Source organism: Nymphaea colorata, chromosome 8 (assembly GCF_008831285.2).
Source record: "Nymphaea colorata isolate Beijing-Zhang1983 chromosome 8, ASM883128v2, whole genome shotgun sequence".
In the NCBI taxonomy this organism is placed as follows: Eukaryota; Viridiplantae; Streptophyta; class Magnoliopsida; order Nymphaeales; family Nymphaeaceae; genus Nymphaea; species Nymphaea colorata.
In genome coordinates, this window is record NC_045145.1 from 20,397,428 (window position 1) to 20,413,677 (window position 16,250).

The following is a 16,250-nucleotide window of genomic DNA, read 5'->3' on the forward strand; positions in this document are numbered from 1 at the left end:
TGTCAATATCGATAAACTGGATATGATAAAAGATGTCTGCTTCAAGTCTAAACTATTAACATCACTCTGTATAGTAAAATTACATGTTTAATAGGAACTTAAAAAGTGATTTATATTATCAGATTTGTAGGGAATGGTGCTGAATCAATCAGTATTTGGGCATAACGAGAATCTTGTGCTTTAGTTCATCGATCATCGAATTTTAATGAAAATTGAACCAGCGGACAGAAATTTTGTTGGAGCCCAGCTCGGGTACTCTGTGGTGAACTGAACTCACTTGTAGATGAACAGAGATATCCAGCTCGAGTGTCCCAATCAACAATGGCACGTGTGGAAGGCACACGAAGGAGACTACCATCGTCATCATCATCTGTTATGGCCTTTGGGTTGCCGATGTGGTGGCCTACTACTACCCACTCCAGGAGCGATGGGGGCGATGTAAACAACGAACTCTGAACAGAGTGAAGCCCTCGACATCTCCGCCCTCTCTCTCAGTCTCTCTAAACACACAATCTTCCTCTCTCACTCTCTTGAATCAGAGCGAGGAAGAGAATGGCGTCGCAGCTATTAGCTAGGCCCCCTCCACCCTCCACCCTTTCCTTCTCTTCCTCCTTCCGCAATGGCCTCCGCTCTCCCTCCGCTGCCCCCATTCCGCGCTACCTCAGGCGGAAGAACCCCGCAGTCACCGCCAAGATCCGGGAGATCTTCATGCCAGCGCTCAGCTCCACTATGACGGAAGGGAAGATCGTCTCCTGGGTGAAGTCCGAGGGTGACGTCCTCTCCAAGGGGGAGAGCGTCGTCGTCGTCGAGTCCGACAAGGCCGACATGGACGTCGAGACTTTCTACGACGGCATCCTCGCGGCCATCGTCGTCGGCGACGGCGAGACGGCTCCCGTGGGAGCTCCAATCGGCCTGCTCGCCGAGACCGAAGAGGAGATTGCTGAAGCTAAGGCCCAGGCTGCAGCCAAGTCGTCGTCTTCCGCTGCTGCTGCTTCTCCTCCTCCTCCGCTGCCGCCTCCACCTTCCTCGGATAACTCCGTCCCCGCAGCTAGGGCTCCGCCACCTCCAATTGCGGCCGACGGGCCGCGGAAGATCGTTGCGACGCCGCACGCGAAGAAGCTTGCTAAGCAGCATAAGGTGGATCTGGGATCTGTAGCGGGAACCGGACCGTATGGCCGGATCACTTCCGCTGATATAGAGAAGGCTGCGGGAATTTTGCCTTCTGATAGCAAACCTGCCTCTGTAGCACCGGTTGCTGCTCCTTCTGTGACGCCATCGCCATCGCCATCGCCTCCTCCACCTGCTACGGCCTCTGCTTCGCTGCCCCAGATTCCCGGATCCACGGTGGTTCCTTTCACCTCGATGCAAGCTGCTGTCTCCAGAAACATGGTTGAAAGCCTCTCCGTGCCCACATTCCGTGTTGGGTATCCTGTGATCACGGACGCTCTTGATGCTCTGTACACAAAGGTAGAAAGCTATGTTTTTCTTCGCTTTCTCCGCTGAACATTTTAATTTTATTCTGTTACATCAAATTCGGGTCTCCGAACAACTGTTTAGTACACTTATCTTTTGCATAATCTCAACCACTGGTTACTTTTCCTACTTTTGAAAAGTAGGATGGAATGACGTAGCTGCAATAACGCTGCATTGTGCTGATGGGCACGTTCTGTTGCCTAGGTGGATGTCATGTCATTATTTGTTCAGAAGATGTAAGTTTATCAATAAACTGTTATTCTGTTTCAGGTGAAACCGAAGGGAGTAACCATGACTGTTCTATTGGCAAAAGCAGCTGCCATGGCACTTGCCCAGCACCCAGTTGTGAACGCAAGCTGCAAGGACGGGAAGAGTTTCACATATAATAGCAACATAAATATTGCAGTGGCTGTGGCGATGGATGGTGGTCTCATAACCCCTGTTCTGCAGAATGTCGATAAGGTTCTGCTTCGGTTTTAAGATACCCTGTGCTTTTGCTCCTTGAACTTTATCCATGAAACGGTCACTTCATTGTTACCTAGAAATACTTGGTTACCTCTTTCAGCCTTTAGTTCCCACAATCTTCTGTTACTATTACTTTGTGAGAACTAAGGTAACATTAAGAAAATCATACTGGTAAAGCGTATTTTTGTTTTTCTGTTAAAAGCTACGGTTCACAAAGATGTACCATAACTATAGTATCAGAATTTTTTTAGGCAAGAGAAAGTTAGCCAAACAAGAAAGATTCCGACCCACCTATATGAACAATAGCCATTTAGTCATGCTGAAATTATCTTTCATGGACTTCCTTTTTTCAGGAAATATTGAAGTTCATCAGCATAACTTGTCCAAATTTTACGGCGACAAATGTGTGTTAATTCGATAGTTCCAAGTTTATAGGCCGAAGTTTTCATTGGAGTTTCTATAGTGAAGCTTAAACTTTCACGCTAAAAGAACTGCGACACTTGTTGTTAGAGTTCAGAAGTTGTACAAGTTGTCTGAATAGGTTTCAGCAAATTGGTGGCATAAGAGTTGGTCGCAGGCATCCATTGGCATCAGTTTTTCATTTGCATATGAACATATAGAATGAAAATCCTGATATGGGTTTGCAAAATCTTGCTTCACGAATTGGCCTAAAGCCTCCATGTTGAAAGAAGTCTAGAATTCAAGGTCCATGGTGTGGGTCCCTTGCTTAAGGTCAGAATAGTGGAGAGATTTTAGCAATCTACAAGAGATGGTATCCAGGAGTTTTGTAGATGACAACTAAACTAGGGAATGGTAAACATACACTTTGTAAGTCCACAGACTGACATATTCCAAGATGCTCAATGGTTTCCTCTCATCATAAAAGGGGAAAAAAGCAACAAACAAACATTAAAATATTATGTGTCCATATTCTTTAATGTATCTCTAAATTCATGCGTCGGAACTCTTATATTCTGGGTATCTTGTATCCTGTTGCAGGTAGATCTTTATTTGTTATCACAACAATGGAAAGACTTGGTAGAGAAAGCTCGAGCTAAGCAACTTCAGCCTCATGAATATAATTCTGGTTGGTTTCTGACTTCTGTGTAACAGAGGCATTTGACCTGATTCTGTAATGCGTTTGTGGTTGGTAGATTTAACCTGTTTCCTATTTCAGGGACATTCACTTTGTCAAATTTAGGAATGTTTGGAGTTGATAGATTCGATGCCATCCTTCCACCTGGCCAAGTGAGTATTTGCATTCCTTTGTATATGTGAGTTTCTTTTCTTTCTACTTTCATCCTTCCTAGTGAAAATATTTTGGATCCCCTGCAGGGGGCAATCATGGCTGTTGGTGCATCAAAACCCACTGTTGTGGCAAGAGGTGATGGATTCTTTAGTGTGAAGAACGAGATGCTGGTAAATCTCGAGTCCTTTATGCCATTCAAACATGAAATGGAAACTTTTTCACATACAAACTGGTGTAGTTTCCTCTGTTTTAACCTTCATTTACCCCTGTTTTTACCTTCACTTAGCTTGACCACGTAGCTTGAACTGAGGAAGCCTTTTCTGCCTTTGTTTAGACCATCTTTCTTGCATTTGCATCTCATTCTGCTGAATGATGGTGATCCTCTGGTTTGCCACAACAACTTGCTGACTTATGTTACAAATTTCAGTAAATTCCTTTTCCTGTGTTACTAGAACTTTTGAAAGCTGTATCGCCAGCAAGTTCAGACTTGTATGAGCATGCACTTTGGTCCACTTGCTTAATTGCACTTGACCTCCTCGTTCTGAATAAAATCTGGAAACTTTTCCTAAATGTATTGAATTTTGGGGTATTTATGTTGAAGGAAAGGCTAGACGTTTTACCAGTATCTTGAACATTCCTCATGGAGGTTTTCTGTTATGTACTTCTTTGGATATTTGATATGTATTTCACATTTATTTATGCACGAATACCATCTTAACATCTTCCAGAGGAAACTAGTTAAGGTACATCTTTTCTTTGTCATGATATTGTTCCTGAGAAAATGCTCATAACATGGCTACATCCTCGGTACAGCCTGAATCCTGAATTGACGGGCGTCCTGCCAACATCGTTCTTCGCATGTTGTTGATGCCTTGTAGTTGCGCAACTGAAATGTGGAGGTTGCTTTAGGACACTTTGGGAGGGGTTCATTTGAGGCTAACTTATTGATTCGTCATTTGTGTAGGTGAATGTGACGGCCGACCATCGGATTGTTTATGGTGCTGACTTAGCTGCTTTTCTCCAGACCTTCGCAAAGATCATCGAGAACCCCGACAGTCTAACTTTGTAGTGGTAAGCAGGCTTTGATCTACGCACTTCTCATCCACTTATTACACCGAAGAATAGGAGGGCCGGTATTCTATTCTTGAATGCCATCAGATCGGAGCTTTTTTTGAGTTAACATTTTTTGTTTTGCATTGTAAGAAGAGGAACTTCAGTTTTTCCTGCGGTGAAGTAAACTTCCAGCTTTTTACTGATCAACTTTTGCTGCTTTTGAAGAAGACTGAATTTTTTTTCTGATTATCTCAAGCGTGCAACGGTCCCCTTTTCCCGTATATGTCTGCCTGTGGTGTACGTGTGACGCCCGCGTGAGAGAAAGAGAGAGAGACAGAGAGAGAGAGAAGGGGGGAAGAACTGAAAAGAAGTTCATTAAACGAGACGCGTCTAAAAAGAAATGGACGCGCAAACAAAAACAACTTAGAGAGAGAATTGATGTGTGAACTTGCCGGTGACTTTGTGTGAAGTCATTTGATTTAACGTGATTTAGTTTCTCCTCCAAAAGCGACTCACTCTTTTGGAATTTCCCTTGAGAAAGTAGTATCTGTGGTACAAAATACAAATGTGGCCGACTGGACGAATTGAATCGTTGTGGTCGATGAGTTGGACTTTGGTGAAGGCAGGAAGCCCCTGCGTTCCCGCCACGGCAAAGCATGCACCGAGTTTTGCCTCTCGACCAGATTTTTCTTAGAAGACTCGGTCTACAATACAATCCGAAGTTTTCCTTTGTGAAGATTCATTGTGGTTTTTAACAGCTCTTCGTTACCAAGACGCTAAAAAGTACGCGGAAAGAACAGTACGTTGGAGCGCAGAAAATGACTTTCGAGTGCCACGGATTGCACTTAAAGTCCGCAAGTTGATGGTAATTGGTCGAACCTATATGGACTTGATCCAATTTGATCCCATCTAAGTTCCGACCGTTTTTTCAGTAATGATTCCATTCAACGTCTCATCCTAATGACGTTATGGGCAACTTTGCTCGTTGGCGTTTGCATGGTACATTTTCTTCGGCCCTGTGACAAGCAATCTAGGTGGGGCGATCCCAAATATGCTTCGATTAAAAAAACGCATCTAAACTTTGGACAACTGCGGTAACATGCATACAACTATTCCCATGATTAGCTGAAAGGTTCATGAATTATCCTTCCCCAAGATCGATCTTGAATCAGCAAAAATTATCTTGTTATCTAAGAAAAAACATATTTTTTGTTCGTTTCGCAAATCAGGAACAGCTTAAAGATGGCTGAGTTAAAGCTATAGACACTACCATGCTAGGCACAGTCGAAGAGGTTCATGAAAAATAATGACTATATAAATGCTTATTTTAATGGTGCTTTGATTAGTTAACTCACTAATTCAACATGGGCCAATGATAATCGGGTAAGATGAGTCCAACTTTTTTCAATTAGCAGTGCGAAAGCTGGTCTCAAATTTCAACGATGACAAGAAACTTCACCACACGCCAATTATTGTTAAAACTTTTGGATGTAACTTGTGTAAGTCTTTAAATTCATTTGATTAGAAGAGGCTCTCTAATACCAAAAAAAAAAGGTAGTACCCCAGCTTTTGGTGTATGCAAAGGGGTAAAAGCTATTGTATGTTCCACCCATCCTAGGATCCAAAGTTGCTTCAAGACCTAAGAGGCCTTGCCGCATATTCTTCAACTTAAGTGTCACGCGTTGCTACCGTTGTGTAGTTCAGAGGAGTACAATCCTATAGGAATCGCATTGAGGATGCATATCTCTATCCTATGCCATTGGGAGCATAGTATCCTATCCTTAAGCAGCAGCAAAATATCATTGTTGTGTGTTGTTTCTTTTATAAAAAGAAAGGAACAAAAAAATATTATCGTTCATTAGATTTGTATCACTTAAAATAATGACAGATGATCCGTTAATTGCTCTGTACGTATCAATTTTGGTCCGTGAACGAACTGCGTGCAAGGTTTTAAAAAGCATTAGTGCCAAAAATGTCAATGTCCTGGCTATACTATTTGAAAAGTTAACTATTTACAGAAATAAGAAAATACCAATGACATATTAACTCCACTGATATTATCTAAATGGGACCATAGATTATCAAAAACAAACCCCAAATTAAAATTTATGTTGAGACTATGAGGTAACTAAATTGGGTAGAAGAAAGGTTGATGATATCTTTAAGAGCAGAGCAGAGACAAGCTTCTACACTAGAAAGTGTTTAACGAGAGCTTAAAAGAGGGCAGTAGGAGACGGTTGAGTCAGAAAATTCTGTATAAGAGGCAATGGGTATAAAATTTTAAATTTTTAAGGACCACCATAAATTGTTCAAAAATAACAACATAGAAATAAGAAGCTTTTTAATGAATGTGTGAGTAATTGCCCACCTAACCTATTTCTACTCTGGCAAAAGAGGCACATGTATATATATATATATATATATATATATATATATATATATATATATATATATATATATACGTGTGTGGGGGGGGGGGGTGGAGAAGGTACACATACTTTTTCAACTTAAAAAATTTGACATTAATATCTTCTTTTCTCAGAAATCTCTAGCTGAAGTCAAGTGAAACACAAGAATAGGGTGGACTTGGTCCTTATCCAGGAAGCTTCATAGACAATTCAGTATCAACCCCGCCTTCTGGCTTCTGTCCACATGAAATAATGTAAAGGTCGGGACGTCCATTTTCTAGCGGGGCCATGTATCAGCAGGTCAGTGGCTGTGGGCACGCGAAAGGAACGCGTAGATTAATTTACGTTTAAATTATTGAAGAAACAGCAACACGGTGCAAAAAAGATTCGATGCCAACTGCTCGATGACAATTACGACGGCAACCAACTGCTGGTCCAAACAGAATACCAATTCTTTCTTGGTTAGTGAACGACAAATACCAAAGGATGAGAACTACCTTTTGCTGTTACTAAATAATGTAGAAAAACCATGAGGTATTGGTGATTCTCAGCTTTTTTTTTATGTAAGAACTAACCTAAATCCCGTAATTTTCTAGCCCTCAAAAGGTGGAGAAAGGGAAAAAGTGAAAGGACAAATCCGTCTCGTTATACTTGCTTTGTAGAAGAAAGAGACATACTTCTTTGTAGAAAGAGAAGAGATGTATCTGAACGCTTCATAATAAATATCAAGCTGGCAAGACTCATCCAGGTGGCCATGGCCGCGGATTTCAACAGCTTGGTGAATCCTTAGCTCTAAAGCAAGCGCTACAAGTCAAGCCCATCGCCACTGCCCTCATTCCATTTAAAAGCCCCATTTCAAAGAGTTCTCTCCCTTGGCTTGAGTTGTCTGATATTCTAAGCCAATTCTGGTATGGTTTCATTTGGTTCTGAAGTTCTGCCATCTATTGGCGGCAAGAGCAGAAGAATGAGGGAGAAGCTCGATGCGCTGCTCAGAAGAAACTTCAAGACGTCAAAATTCAAGAGCCTTATTGGTCTTGCGATAACTAGAATCGGTGTTCTCAAGAACCAACGTCGTGCCCGTTTCTCTCAATCGAGAAAGGATGTCCTGGAACTCCTCAAGAGGGAACAGCAAGAGAGCGCTCTTCTTCGGGTACTTCTTATTGATTGATTGCTCTAAAATTTGGACCTCAGAGGTGAAATCCCGTTCTTATGAATTTTGTTTGGCTGCTCTTGTGATTTTAATTTTAGGTGGAACATGTGATCAAGGAACAGAATATGTTGGATGCTTTCATTCTGATAGAAGGTTTCTGCCATCTCCTGATAGAGAGAGTCTCCCTCATAGAAAACCAAAAGTGAGTCTCGATCTATATATTGATTTCTGATGTATTACAGAATTTCAATCGGAATCCCTATCATGAAAAGAAGTTGGTTTCTTCGATCTGCGATCTCTTGAACTTCCGCTTGTTGCTACGACAATCATGCTTTTAGTTTTTTTCCTGGATAATCAAGCTCTAGATATTTTCTCACAACACTGAAGGATGAATTTGTTGGTGTTTCAGAACATGTCCAGATGAACTGAGAGAGGCAATATCAAGTTTGATCTTCGTTAGTTCAAGATGTGGGGAGCTACCTGAGCTGAAAGAGGTTCGTTCTATCTTCACATCGAGGTATGGAAAAGAATTCACTGCCTCTGCACTCGAATTACGTGGTGGTTGTGAAGTGAGTGTGACGGTATGTAGAAATTCTCAACTTGATCTCTCCTAGATGATAAATAATGTTCATCTGAAGTATCTAACTCTCTATCTCTCCCTCTCTCCATTAGTTGATTCAGAAAATGTCAACAAAACAACCAAGTTTAGAAGCCAGACTTCAAGTGCTCAAGGAAATTGCTAAGGAAGGGGATCTCCAACTGAACCTAGAAGAATTGTCTGATCTTACTGTGGTATGCATGTGGAACGTTGAGCATTCCGGGCTTAGTTTACTATTTTCAACAATATATAAGCTTTTGTCATGCTTTTGCAGGAGGGCTTGGGATTGAACCCGAAGCAATCGAGAGGTTCAGCAGATGCAAACCAAAAAGAGGGTCGATTCAAAAAAGAAACTTCCACGGATGTCGATGATTCAGTTAAATTTGAGAAGGATCAGTTGATTGCAGGATCCGTGAACGTGAAAAACTACTCGGATGTGGAAGAAGCAGCACGAGCTGCCTTTGAGTCAGCTGCTTATGCCGCAGCTGCTGCAAAAATTGCTGTAGAACTTTCAAAGAAAGAATCCCAAGGTAAAGGCTTTGACGATCCTGATGATTCTAGTTCTGAAGGGAAAAATGTATCCGATTCAGATGAAAGTGAAGGTTACAGAACAACCAGATCGAAGTATGCAATGGAATCGTCAGAAATAAATAACCTCCAACATGATGAGGATTTTAGTTATCAACCAAAAGACCATCATGTAATCGGACAGAGTCCAGAGAAACGAAAATATGCCGAAAAACTGAAGTCGCGTCAAGAGAGAACTCCATCATCCTCGAGCACAGATTCCTTTGAAGCTAGTCAAGAAGAGGAAAATTTCTCCGTAGAAAAGTCGCCTAGGGTTGATGGACCGTCGGTGATCAGAGAAGAACGACATGACCACCAAGTTAAATACGGAGGAAAGGCAGGATCCGAGGGCTCCCTTGATGACGACCAGTCACCAGTTGAGTCTTATGATTACGGACGAAACTCTAGAACGGAAAATCCATATCGGCACTCCACATCTAAGCTGCGATGGCAGAACTCAGACGTGAAGAAAGGGCCGATTCAAGAAGAGCCCAACAGGTTACCTCAAAAAGGGTCCTATTTTGTCTCTGTAAGGACGAGGCCAAGTACTAGGCAATAAACCAAAAGAAACGAGATGCCAAATGATTTTGCGTGGATGAGACAGAAAGTGGTGTTATTCTCTTCGTTTTCCCGTTTTCCTGTTGGCCTGGCTTATCTACAATGCTGGCAGAGAGTGGTGTTGTGCTTGTGAGTTTATGTAAAGAGTGCTTGTGAGTTTTAAGTATAGAGGGTATGGCTGTCTAATACAAGGTTTTGCTTTCCATTGAAATTGAGCGTTGGTCACACTGCCACCGTGGTGACGATTTAATGTACAGCAAAATATTCCAAGCATCATCTCATCTATGACTGTGTTGGTTTTAATACAGGATCGATGTTTCGGAGGAGGAACTCACTCGCACAGCTTCTCCATCAGATGTACACTAACATAAAAGCACTTGATGCTAACAGCGTCTCTTGAAAACAAAGCCTTAACAAGACATGAAGAACATTCATCTGCACCTCTTTTGCTTTTTATTCTGCATCAGTAAAGAACTCAAAGACTGAAAATCTACTCCGACATCTTCATCATATTCAATTCCAAGCTCCTCCTGCCAAACGTCCATGGTTCATTAGAAAGGCTTTGTCGATAAGCCCATTAAACAAGTGAATAAAATAAACCTACAAGAAGAAACCTTGAATTCTTTGAGGTCCTTGGGCATGTTCTCAGTTAACATATTCCATAGGTCTTTGAAAATACGTTTACGCTTTCTCCACAAGTTAATTGACTCAACGTAGGTTGCCTCCACTTTCTTTTTGTCCTCTGGGTTTACTAAAGATGTCCCCTCTCGCAACTTACTCAGTTTTGCCTCCATTTGTCCAACCTGACACAGATAGGGAGTCCACTATTGCAGGTGAGGATGTTTCAGGCAACTATGAGTTTTCAAGCAACATCAAGCTCACCTCTGCTTTAAGTTTGGCTTCTTTGGCGTAAATCTCTTCTAAAGTTAAGTTCGACTGCAGAACTCGAATTTCTGCAATTAGGCAGCCAGATCGCTTCAAAATCATATAATTTGTCATTTAACCTACATATCTCAAATTCGGCAAAGTAGAGACGAAAGGTCAAAAGTTATCCTTCACCTGCCTCAATCTCGGTTTCTGCTTTCTTTTGTTGCTCCAACTCTTCTTGCAGTTTGCCATTCTCCTTCTTCATACGATCAAGCTCCTCATTATTTAGAATGTCAAACCGGTCCTGCCTGGCAAGGTATATCTTCTGTTTTCCATATTCTTTAAAAGAAATCTGTCCACTGTCAGCAAGTGAATCAAGTGCTTTTTGAACAGCGGTCTTCTTCAGCCCATGCTTTTGCAAGGCATCAGCAACATTCTGGGAGTTCAGTGGCCTATTTTGCTGCAAAAGAATATGTCGATCATCGTCAAATTGAAAATCTCCAACGTTGTCAGGGTCGACCCTAAGCCTGCCCATCAATTTTGATCATCAAACATTTCTCAATGCAGACATCAAAACAAAGTTTCTTCATTTTTACTTCCTTTTTCATTTTGATATACATGATGGGATTAAGCAGATCACTACAGATTATGACAGTAGCGATCCACGGCAGCCGTTCAACAGTGAAAAGAATCTGTAGACAATATAAGTCTGTAGTATTAATCTAACAAACATCAATCCAAATTCTTTCAGAATTCCTCAAGAAGGGTATAGGTGAAAACCTATGCTAATTTTAACTTCCGAAAGAAGGTGAAGCCTGCTGCTATAGCTAACCAATTTTCAGTAGAGAAAACTAATATTCAGCAAACAATAAAATCAGGGCGAAATAACTACAATTACGATAACTCTTCATATCTTGGGAGCTACCTTCCACAAATTAGGCCAAACTGATCATCAGAAAACCAGAATGACCAAATCAACATCGGTCGCGTGAAATGAACGGGAAACCGCAAGCGTTGCATAATATAAAAGAAACAAAAGGTCAGATTCCAACTTACATCATTGACGAAACTCAGCACCAGGCCTGAAAATGTACGAAAAAGAAGATCACCGAAAGTTATACGCAAAATACAAAACAAAAACTAAACAAAAGGGAGAAAAAACGAAAAGAAAGAACAAGCCAGCCTCCGTTACTACAAGAGAGAGAGAGCGATCACCTTCTGCGTCATCAGATTTTGGCGCCATCCTCTGTTTGAGTGTTCAGGAAGGTAGCGGAGAGAACGAAGAAGAAGAACGGCGTTATTTATCTAGCGATTTCCCTCTTCTTTTTGTCCCCGGTTTCTTAGTTCTCCCTCTTTAAGTTGGCAATATCTATTTACCCCTACTTCCTCAAGAAATAACTTTAATACAGGGCAAGTGGATTACAATCCGATGGGATTCACCTTGAAAACCAAACACTCCAAAAATGTCATTGATCATAAGTTACTCTTTTCCTTTCGTGGAAGTAAAGTAGCGTTTATGAAAATCGAACTGAAAACCCACCGAACTTTTATCTTCTCGTCACCTCGATCTTCCGAAAGCCAATTAATCCTGGATTTTCATGAAAAATTCAATATTCTCATTTTTTCTGAAAAAAAAAATAAAGACAAAACGAGAAATATGTACTTGTAAGAAGAAATAGATGAATACAAATTCACTAGGCCACAACAAAATAAATCATTAGAAGATCGCAACAAGTTGGCACATGGACTAATCTGCCACGATATTTTGGTTCATGGCACGTACCCTTTTTACTAGACAACCTCATAATATCGTTCATATTTATTTCTTCGGTAGATCGCCTCAGATGAATCTCAGTCTAATTTCAACCTATACTTTAGTGATACCATTCACCAAAATGTCAATTCTAGATACAGACAGAAGATAAAGCAAGACACTAAGATTCTGAAGATTCAAAGAAAACATAGAAGATGCAAAATGAAGGAAAGAGAGAAAATGATCTTAGATCGATTAAGGCTGAACATATGATTTTGCATTTTATGGAACCTCCAACTTGAAGGCCTTCAGCTGCTACCAAGGAAAATTTATTCATGATGCATCGAGACAAGATATACATGCAATATAGCATTTTCTATTCAGATTGCTCAAGATGTAAAGAAGATGGTGACCCCTGTGATGAAGTCAAACCAAAAGTTTGAATACGTTTCTATCTTTTTTTTTCTATCTTTTCTTTTGAATGGTATTTTGAAGAGCTCTTGAAAAAATAGATTGGTTCTTATGTTTTAAACTTAATTTCTACTGTTTGATTTCCTTGGAGTCTATGGTGCACATGATACATTAAGTCTAGCTAAGGGTCAATCTGGTAACTACTTGTTTTCTTCTAAACAAAATATAGACATCTTAATACATTTATAAAGACTAATGTGATATAAAACATGTTTAATTTCAAATTGCTTTTATGAAGAAATATGGATTTTTTTTATCATCCAAATGTTTAGTTATAAGAGCCATTTGTTTTAACTTATTATAAAAACACTATTAAACTCCGAAAAAATATGAACTCAATTTATGTTTCAATCAACCTATTCATGAGATCATATAAGTTACAATGCCAAAAAACACAATCATCGCATTGAAGCAGTTTAGCTTTTACCCCAAACCTATATATATATGTATATATATATATATGTGTGTGTGTGTGTGTGAGAGAGAGAGAGAGAGAGAACTGAATGGTAATTTTGGTTCTCCAGTGCCACCCGTTTCACTCATAAGGGTCATCCAATCTATCATAATAGAAAGTTGACAGAAAAATAATGCAAAAACGATTGACATTTTCATCATATAATATTAGTTCATATAGGTTTCTTCTACTTTCTTATTTCAACTGTCCGAGTGACTTTTTCACTACATATAAAAAAGTTGAATGGTTACCCTAGCTTTTCAGAGCCATCTAACCATAGTTGTCATATTAAACATTATAAGTATTTACGAGAAAAACAAAGAAAAAAAGGTGTAATATTAATTTATACATTTTTCTTTTTATTTTTCTATGCTTTAGATAAATGACTTTGGTAAAAAAGAATGTGTGACTTTAGATAGCCATAACACTCAATCTATACATATATATAGATATATATATATATATATATTTTATTTATTTATTGAATGTAAACCGTTTAACATTACTGCCGGCACATTGCAACTTTTGAACCCGACTGTCTCGCTGGTTGTGTTGGGATTTAGTTACGGGGACATGCACTTGTTTACCTCCGTCAGGTTTGGTGTAAATAAATTTTGCTTCACGACTCCGAATCATCGATCGCTGATGTAGATCATGTCATGTAACCTTTATCTTTAGCTAATGGCAAACAAATAGCCGCTTCCTCAAAATCTCCCATTGCTTCCTCCAGAAAAAACGGAGGTTGACGGAGAAAAATAATTTGTAAAAAATGCCTCTATCAAACGAATTTATCTAAAACCTTCACCGACAACGAAGGTCGAAATCACTTGATGGTCCATCATGCATAATCTCCACATTGCAGTCTGTTGCTTATCGGATCAGAACTGCTTCTCGAGTAACGGCTCCTCCAGGGTTGACCGATCTGATAAAGCCAATCTCCAGCTTGGCTGACAAAGTCAACATGAATCGCGCTGGGCAGATTTGTACAGCAGAAGATAACGCTGAATGCCAATATTAGTCAAAGATAGAGGAGATCTTCTCAATGGCGGTTGTAAAACCGATCGCTCTTTGTATAAATTCATGTAGTGCCTCATGGAAAATACAGAAGAAGGAAGAAACCTTGCGAGAGAGTCCACTGCGCAATCGGGCTTCAACCACCGTATGATCGTGAATGAGCTCCAGGAGCAGTTGTTCGAGCGATTGTTTTTCTTCCTTCCTCAGCTTCCCCGATGCTTTGCAAGGTGAAGGAAGGCGGGAACCATGTTGAAATGGCCCTTCTGTTGAAATAACTCCTTGATGGGCACATGGGATGGAAATCAAATTCATGGGGTACAAGTCGGCAAAGATGATCGGGCCTTGTTCGCCTCAAATTACGCGTCTCATGGAAAGATGATTGGAACGTCGTCTGTATCCAGTTCCATGCCGGAGAATTTCAAGTTCACCGGAAACCGCTTCCCAACCTTAAGGAAGACCCTATCAAAAGTCTTCACATCCAGCAGCCAAAAGGCGACGGTAACTCCTTCAAACATATTTAGTAATGGACTATGTTTTAGCATGAACCACAATTATGGAAGGATCGATCATGAACATGATGGAGCTCGCCAAGCAGTTGATACGAAATGTTGCGTGGTTTAGCAGCTCATGGCTGGATGTTGAGGATTTTAGTGGGTCTTCTTTGGGCTTGATGAGCGGATTTCCGGTGAACTTAACATGGTCCGGCATGGAGCTGGAAGCAAATGACATTTCGATCGTCTTTCTTGATGTTGGAAGCTTGAGGCCAACTAAATCCGTTCATCTTTTCCCGACTGCACCCCATCAATTTTATCTCCATTACATTGAGCACTAAGAAGTAAGCAATGGGTACATCGGATCAACAAATGCTGACGGAGCTCACTGACAAGAATACTCTGGTGGAAGCCGCATTGTGCGATGGGCTCGCCGCTCTTCTTTGTCTTGGGCATAGTGACATGTGGAACGAAACAGTGCGGCTCGCTGCTCTTATCGGAGAATCTGTAGCGTGGGGAGGTTTTACCGAAGATGAAGGGCCATCAAGTGATTTCCACCCTCGATGGACGACGGATGGATGCCCTCGCCTTCCGACGCAAAAGGTGAGGGGTTGTTTTTTTCTAATTTTAGATAATTTTATTTGATATGGGCCGGAATCCTATATATATATATATATATATATAATCTCAGACTAATTTCAAGGGGTTATTTTGCTGCTCTAGCTAGTCTCTTCCATCGCCGGAGCCGTTAAAACCATGTCGCCCTTTTCCATCAGGTATGGTTTCCAATCTATAGCCAGCAACGTCACCTGAGCTACTTATGTTGAAAACTCATTAATATTTGACTGTATTAATCCAAATCATATTATTTGAATATTTGTTCGACGTGCTTAACATTTTGAGTATTGCTTCTCCACATTATCATTAATCTAAATACTTGTTATCTAAAATTACCGGTTTTACGTCATACCTAGTATTGCATGTGGCAACAACAGTACCCAAACTCGATCTGTCTGAATGGAAACACACAAAACTCAGGCCTCGAACTTGAAATGTTTGAGCCCGGTTTCAATCGCGCGTTGACTTGGGAAATGAAACTCCCAAAGGTCCGAAAACATGAAAACAAGCACAATAATATTTGCCCAAGATCCAAGAACACAAAGTAGGCACGACAGTAACAGCGGAACGAACGACCAACGAAGCGTAATTTCTACAAGGGATCGTTTCTGAATTTCATATACAACCTATACAACCACAACTAACCATTATAACGCACAAGCTTATTAAACATTCGCACTATAACGATTCCTAACATCGTCTACCATCCACCTGCACCTTATATTTACCCAAGACGTTATTACATAGGCGAAATTGATGCGTGTGTGTGTGCGTTCTCTAAAGTTCCAACTAAGTGACCAGGTTAAGAGAACCGTGCAATGAACTCCTGAATCAGTTTTAACTGGCGATCACAGAAGATCTCGACACCCTTGAATCTTGAATCATCAATAAACCCTCTCCAAACATCCAAAACACGATGTTAAGTAGGTCTTAGTTTTTAAAGTAGGGCAAACCGCATCCGCACCATTACAATGTTTTCCACTTATAAGAATTAATGTGAATTAAATTGAGATCACATAAAAACAGCATTCCACATTACACCCTTCCCTCTTGAGGAACTT

At 40.6% G+C, this 16,250-nt stretch overlaps 3 protein-coding genes across 4 annotated transcripts; 2 read left to right on the forward strand and 1 right to left on the reverse strand.

Annotated features, from left to right (window-relative positions):
- Nucleotides 1-361: 361 nt before the first annotated feature.
- On the forward strand, nucleotides 362-4,489 carry LOC116259488 (dihydrolipoyllysine-residue acetyltransferase component 4 of pyruvate dehydrogenase complex, chloroplastic). Its single transcript, XM_031637341.2, has 6 exons — nucleotides 362-1,467; nucleotides 1,744-1,935; nucleotides 2,938-3,025; nucleotides 3,116-3,186; nucleotides 3,274-3,357; nucleotides 4,152-4,489. Exons 1-6 carry the CDS (start codon nucleotides 553-555, stop codon nucleotides 4,254-4,256), a joined length of 1,455 nt encoding a protein of 484 aa, XP_031493201.1. The 5' UTR covers nucleotides 362-552; the 3' UTR covers nucleotides 4,257-4,489.
- Nucleotides 4,490-7,382: 2,893 nt separating this feature from the next.
- Nucleotides 7,383-9,826, forward strand: LOC116259351 (uncharacterized). Its single transcript, XM_031637123.2, has 5 exons — nucleotides 7,383-7,798; nucleotides 7,897-8,000; nucleotides 8,208-8,379; nucleotides 8,471-8,590; nucleotides 8,671-9,826. Exons 1-5 carry the CDS (start codon nucleotides 7,559-7,561, stop codon nucleotides 9,520-9,522), a joined length of 1,488 nt encoding a protein of 495 aa, XP_031492983.1. The 5' UTR covers nucleotides 7,383-7,558; the 3' UTR covers nucleotides 9,523-9,826.
- LOC116259352 (homologous-pairing protein 2 homolog) lies at nucleotides 9,697-11,745 on the reverse strand. Of its 2 annotated transcripts, none has more exons than XM_031637125.2 (6): nucleotides 11,604-11,745; nucleotides 11,445-11,470; nucleotides 10,581-10,848; nucleotides 10,404-10,474; nucleotides 10,126-10,324; nucleotides 9,697-10,051 (listed from the first exon to the last, which is right to left on the reverse strand). In XM_031637125.2, coding segments are annotated over exons 1-6 (594 nt in total). In that variant the 5' UTR covers nucleotides 11,632-11,745; the 3' UTR covers nucleotides 9,697-10,049. The 2 variants fall into 2 exon arrangements, with proteins under 2 accessions (XP_031492985.1, XP_031492984.1); XM_031637124.2 differs by having other exon boundaries at nucleotides 10,136-10,324; nucleotides 11,604-11,743.
- Nucleotides 11,746-16,250: the final 4,505 nt, after the last annotated feature.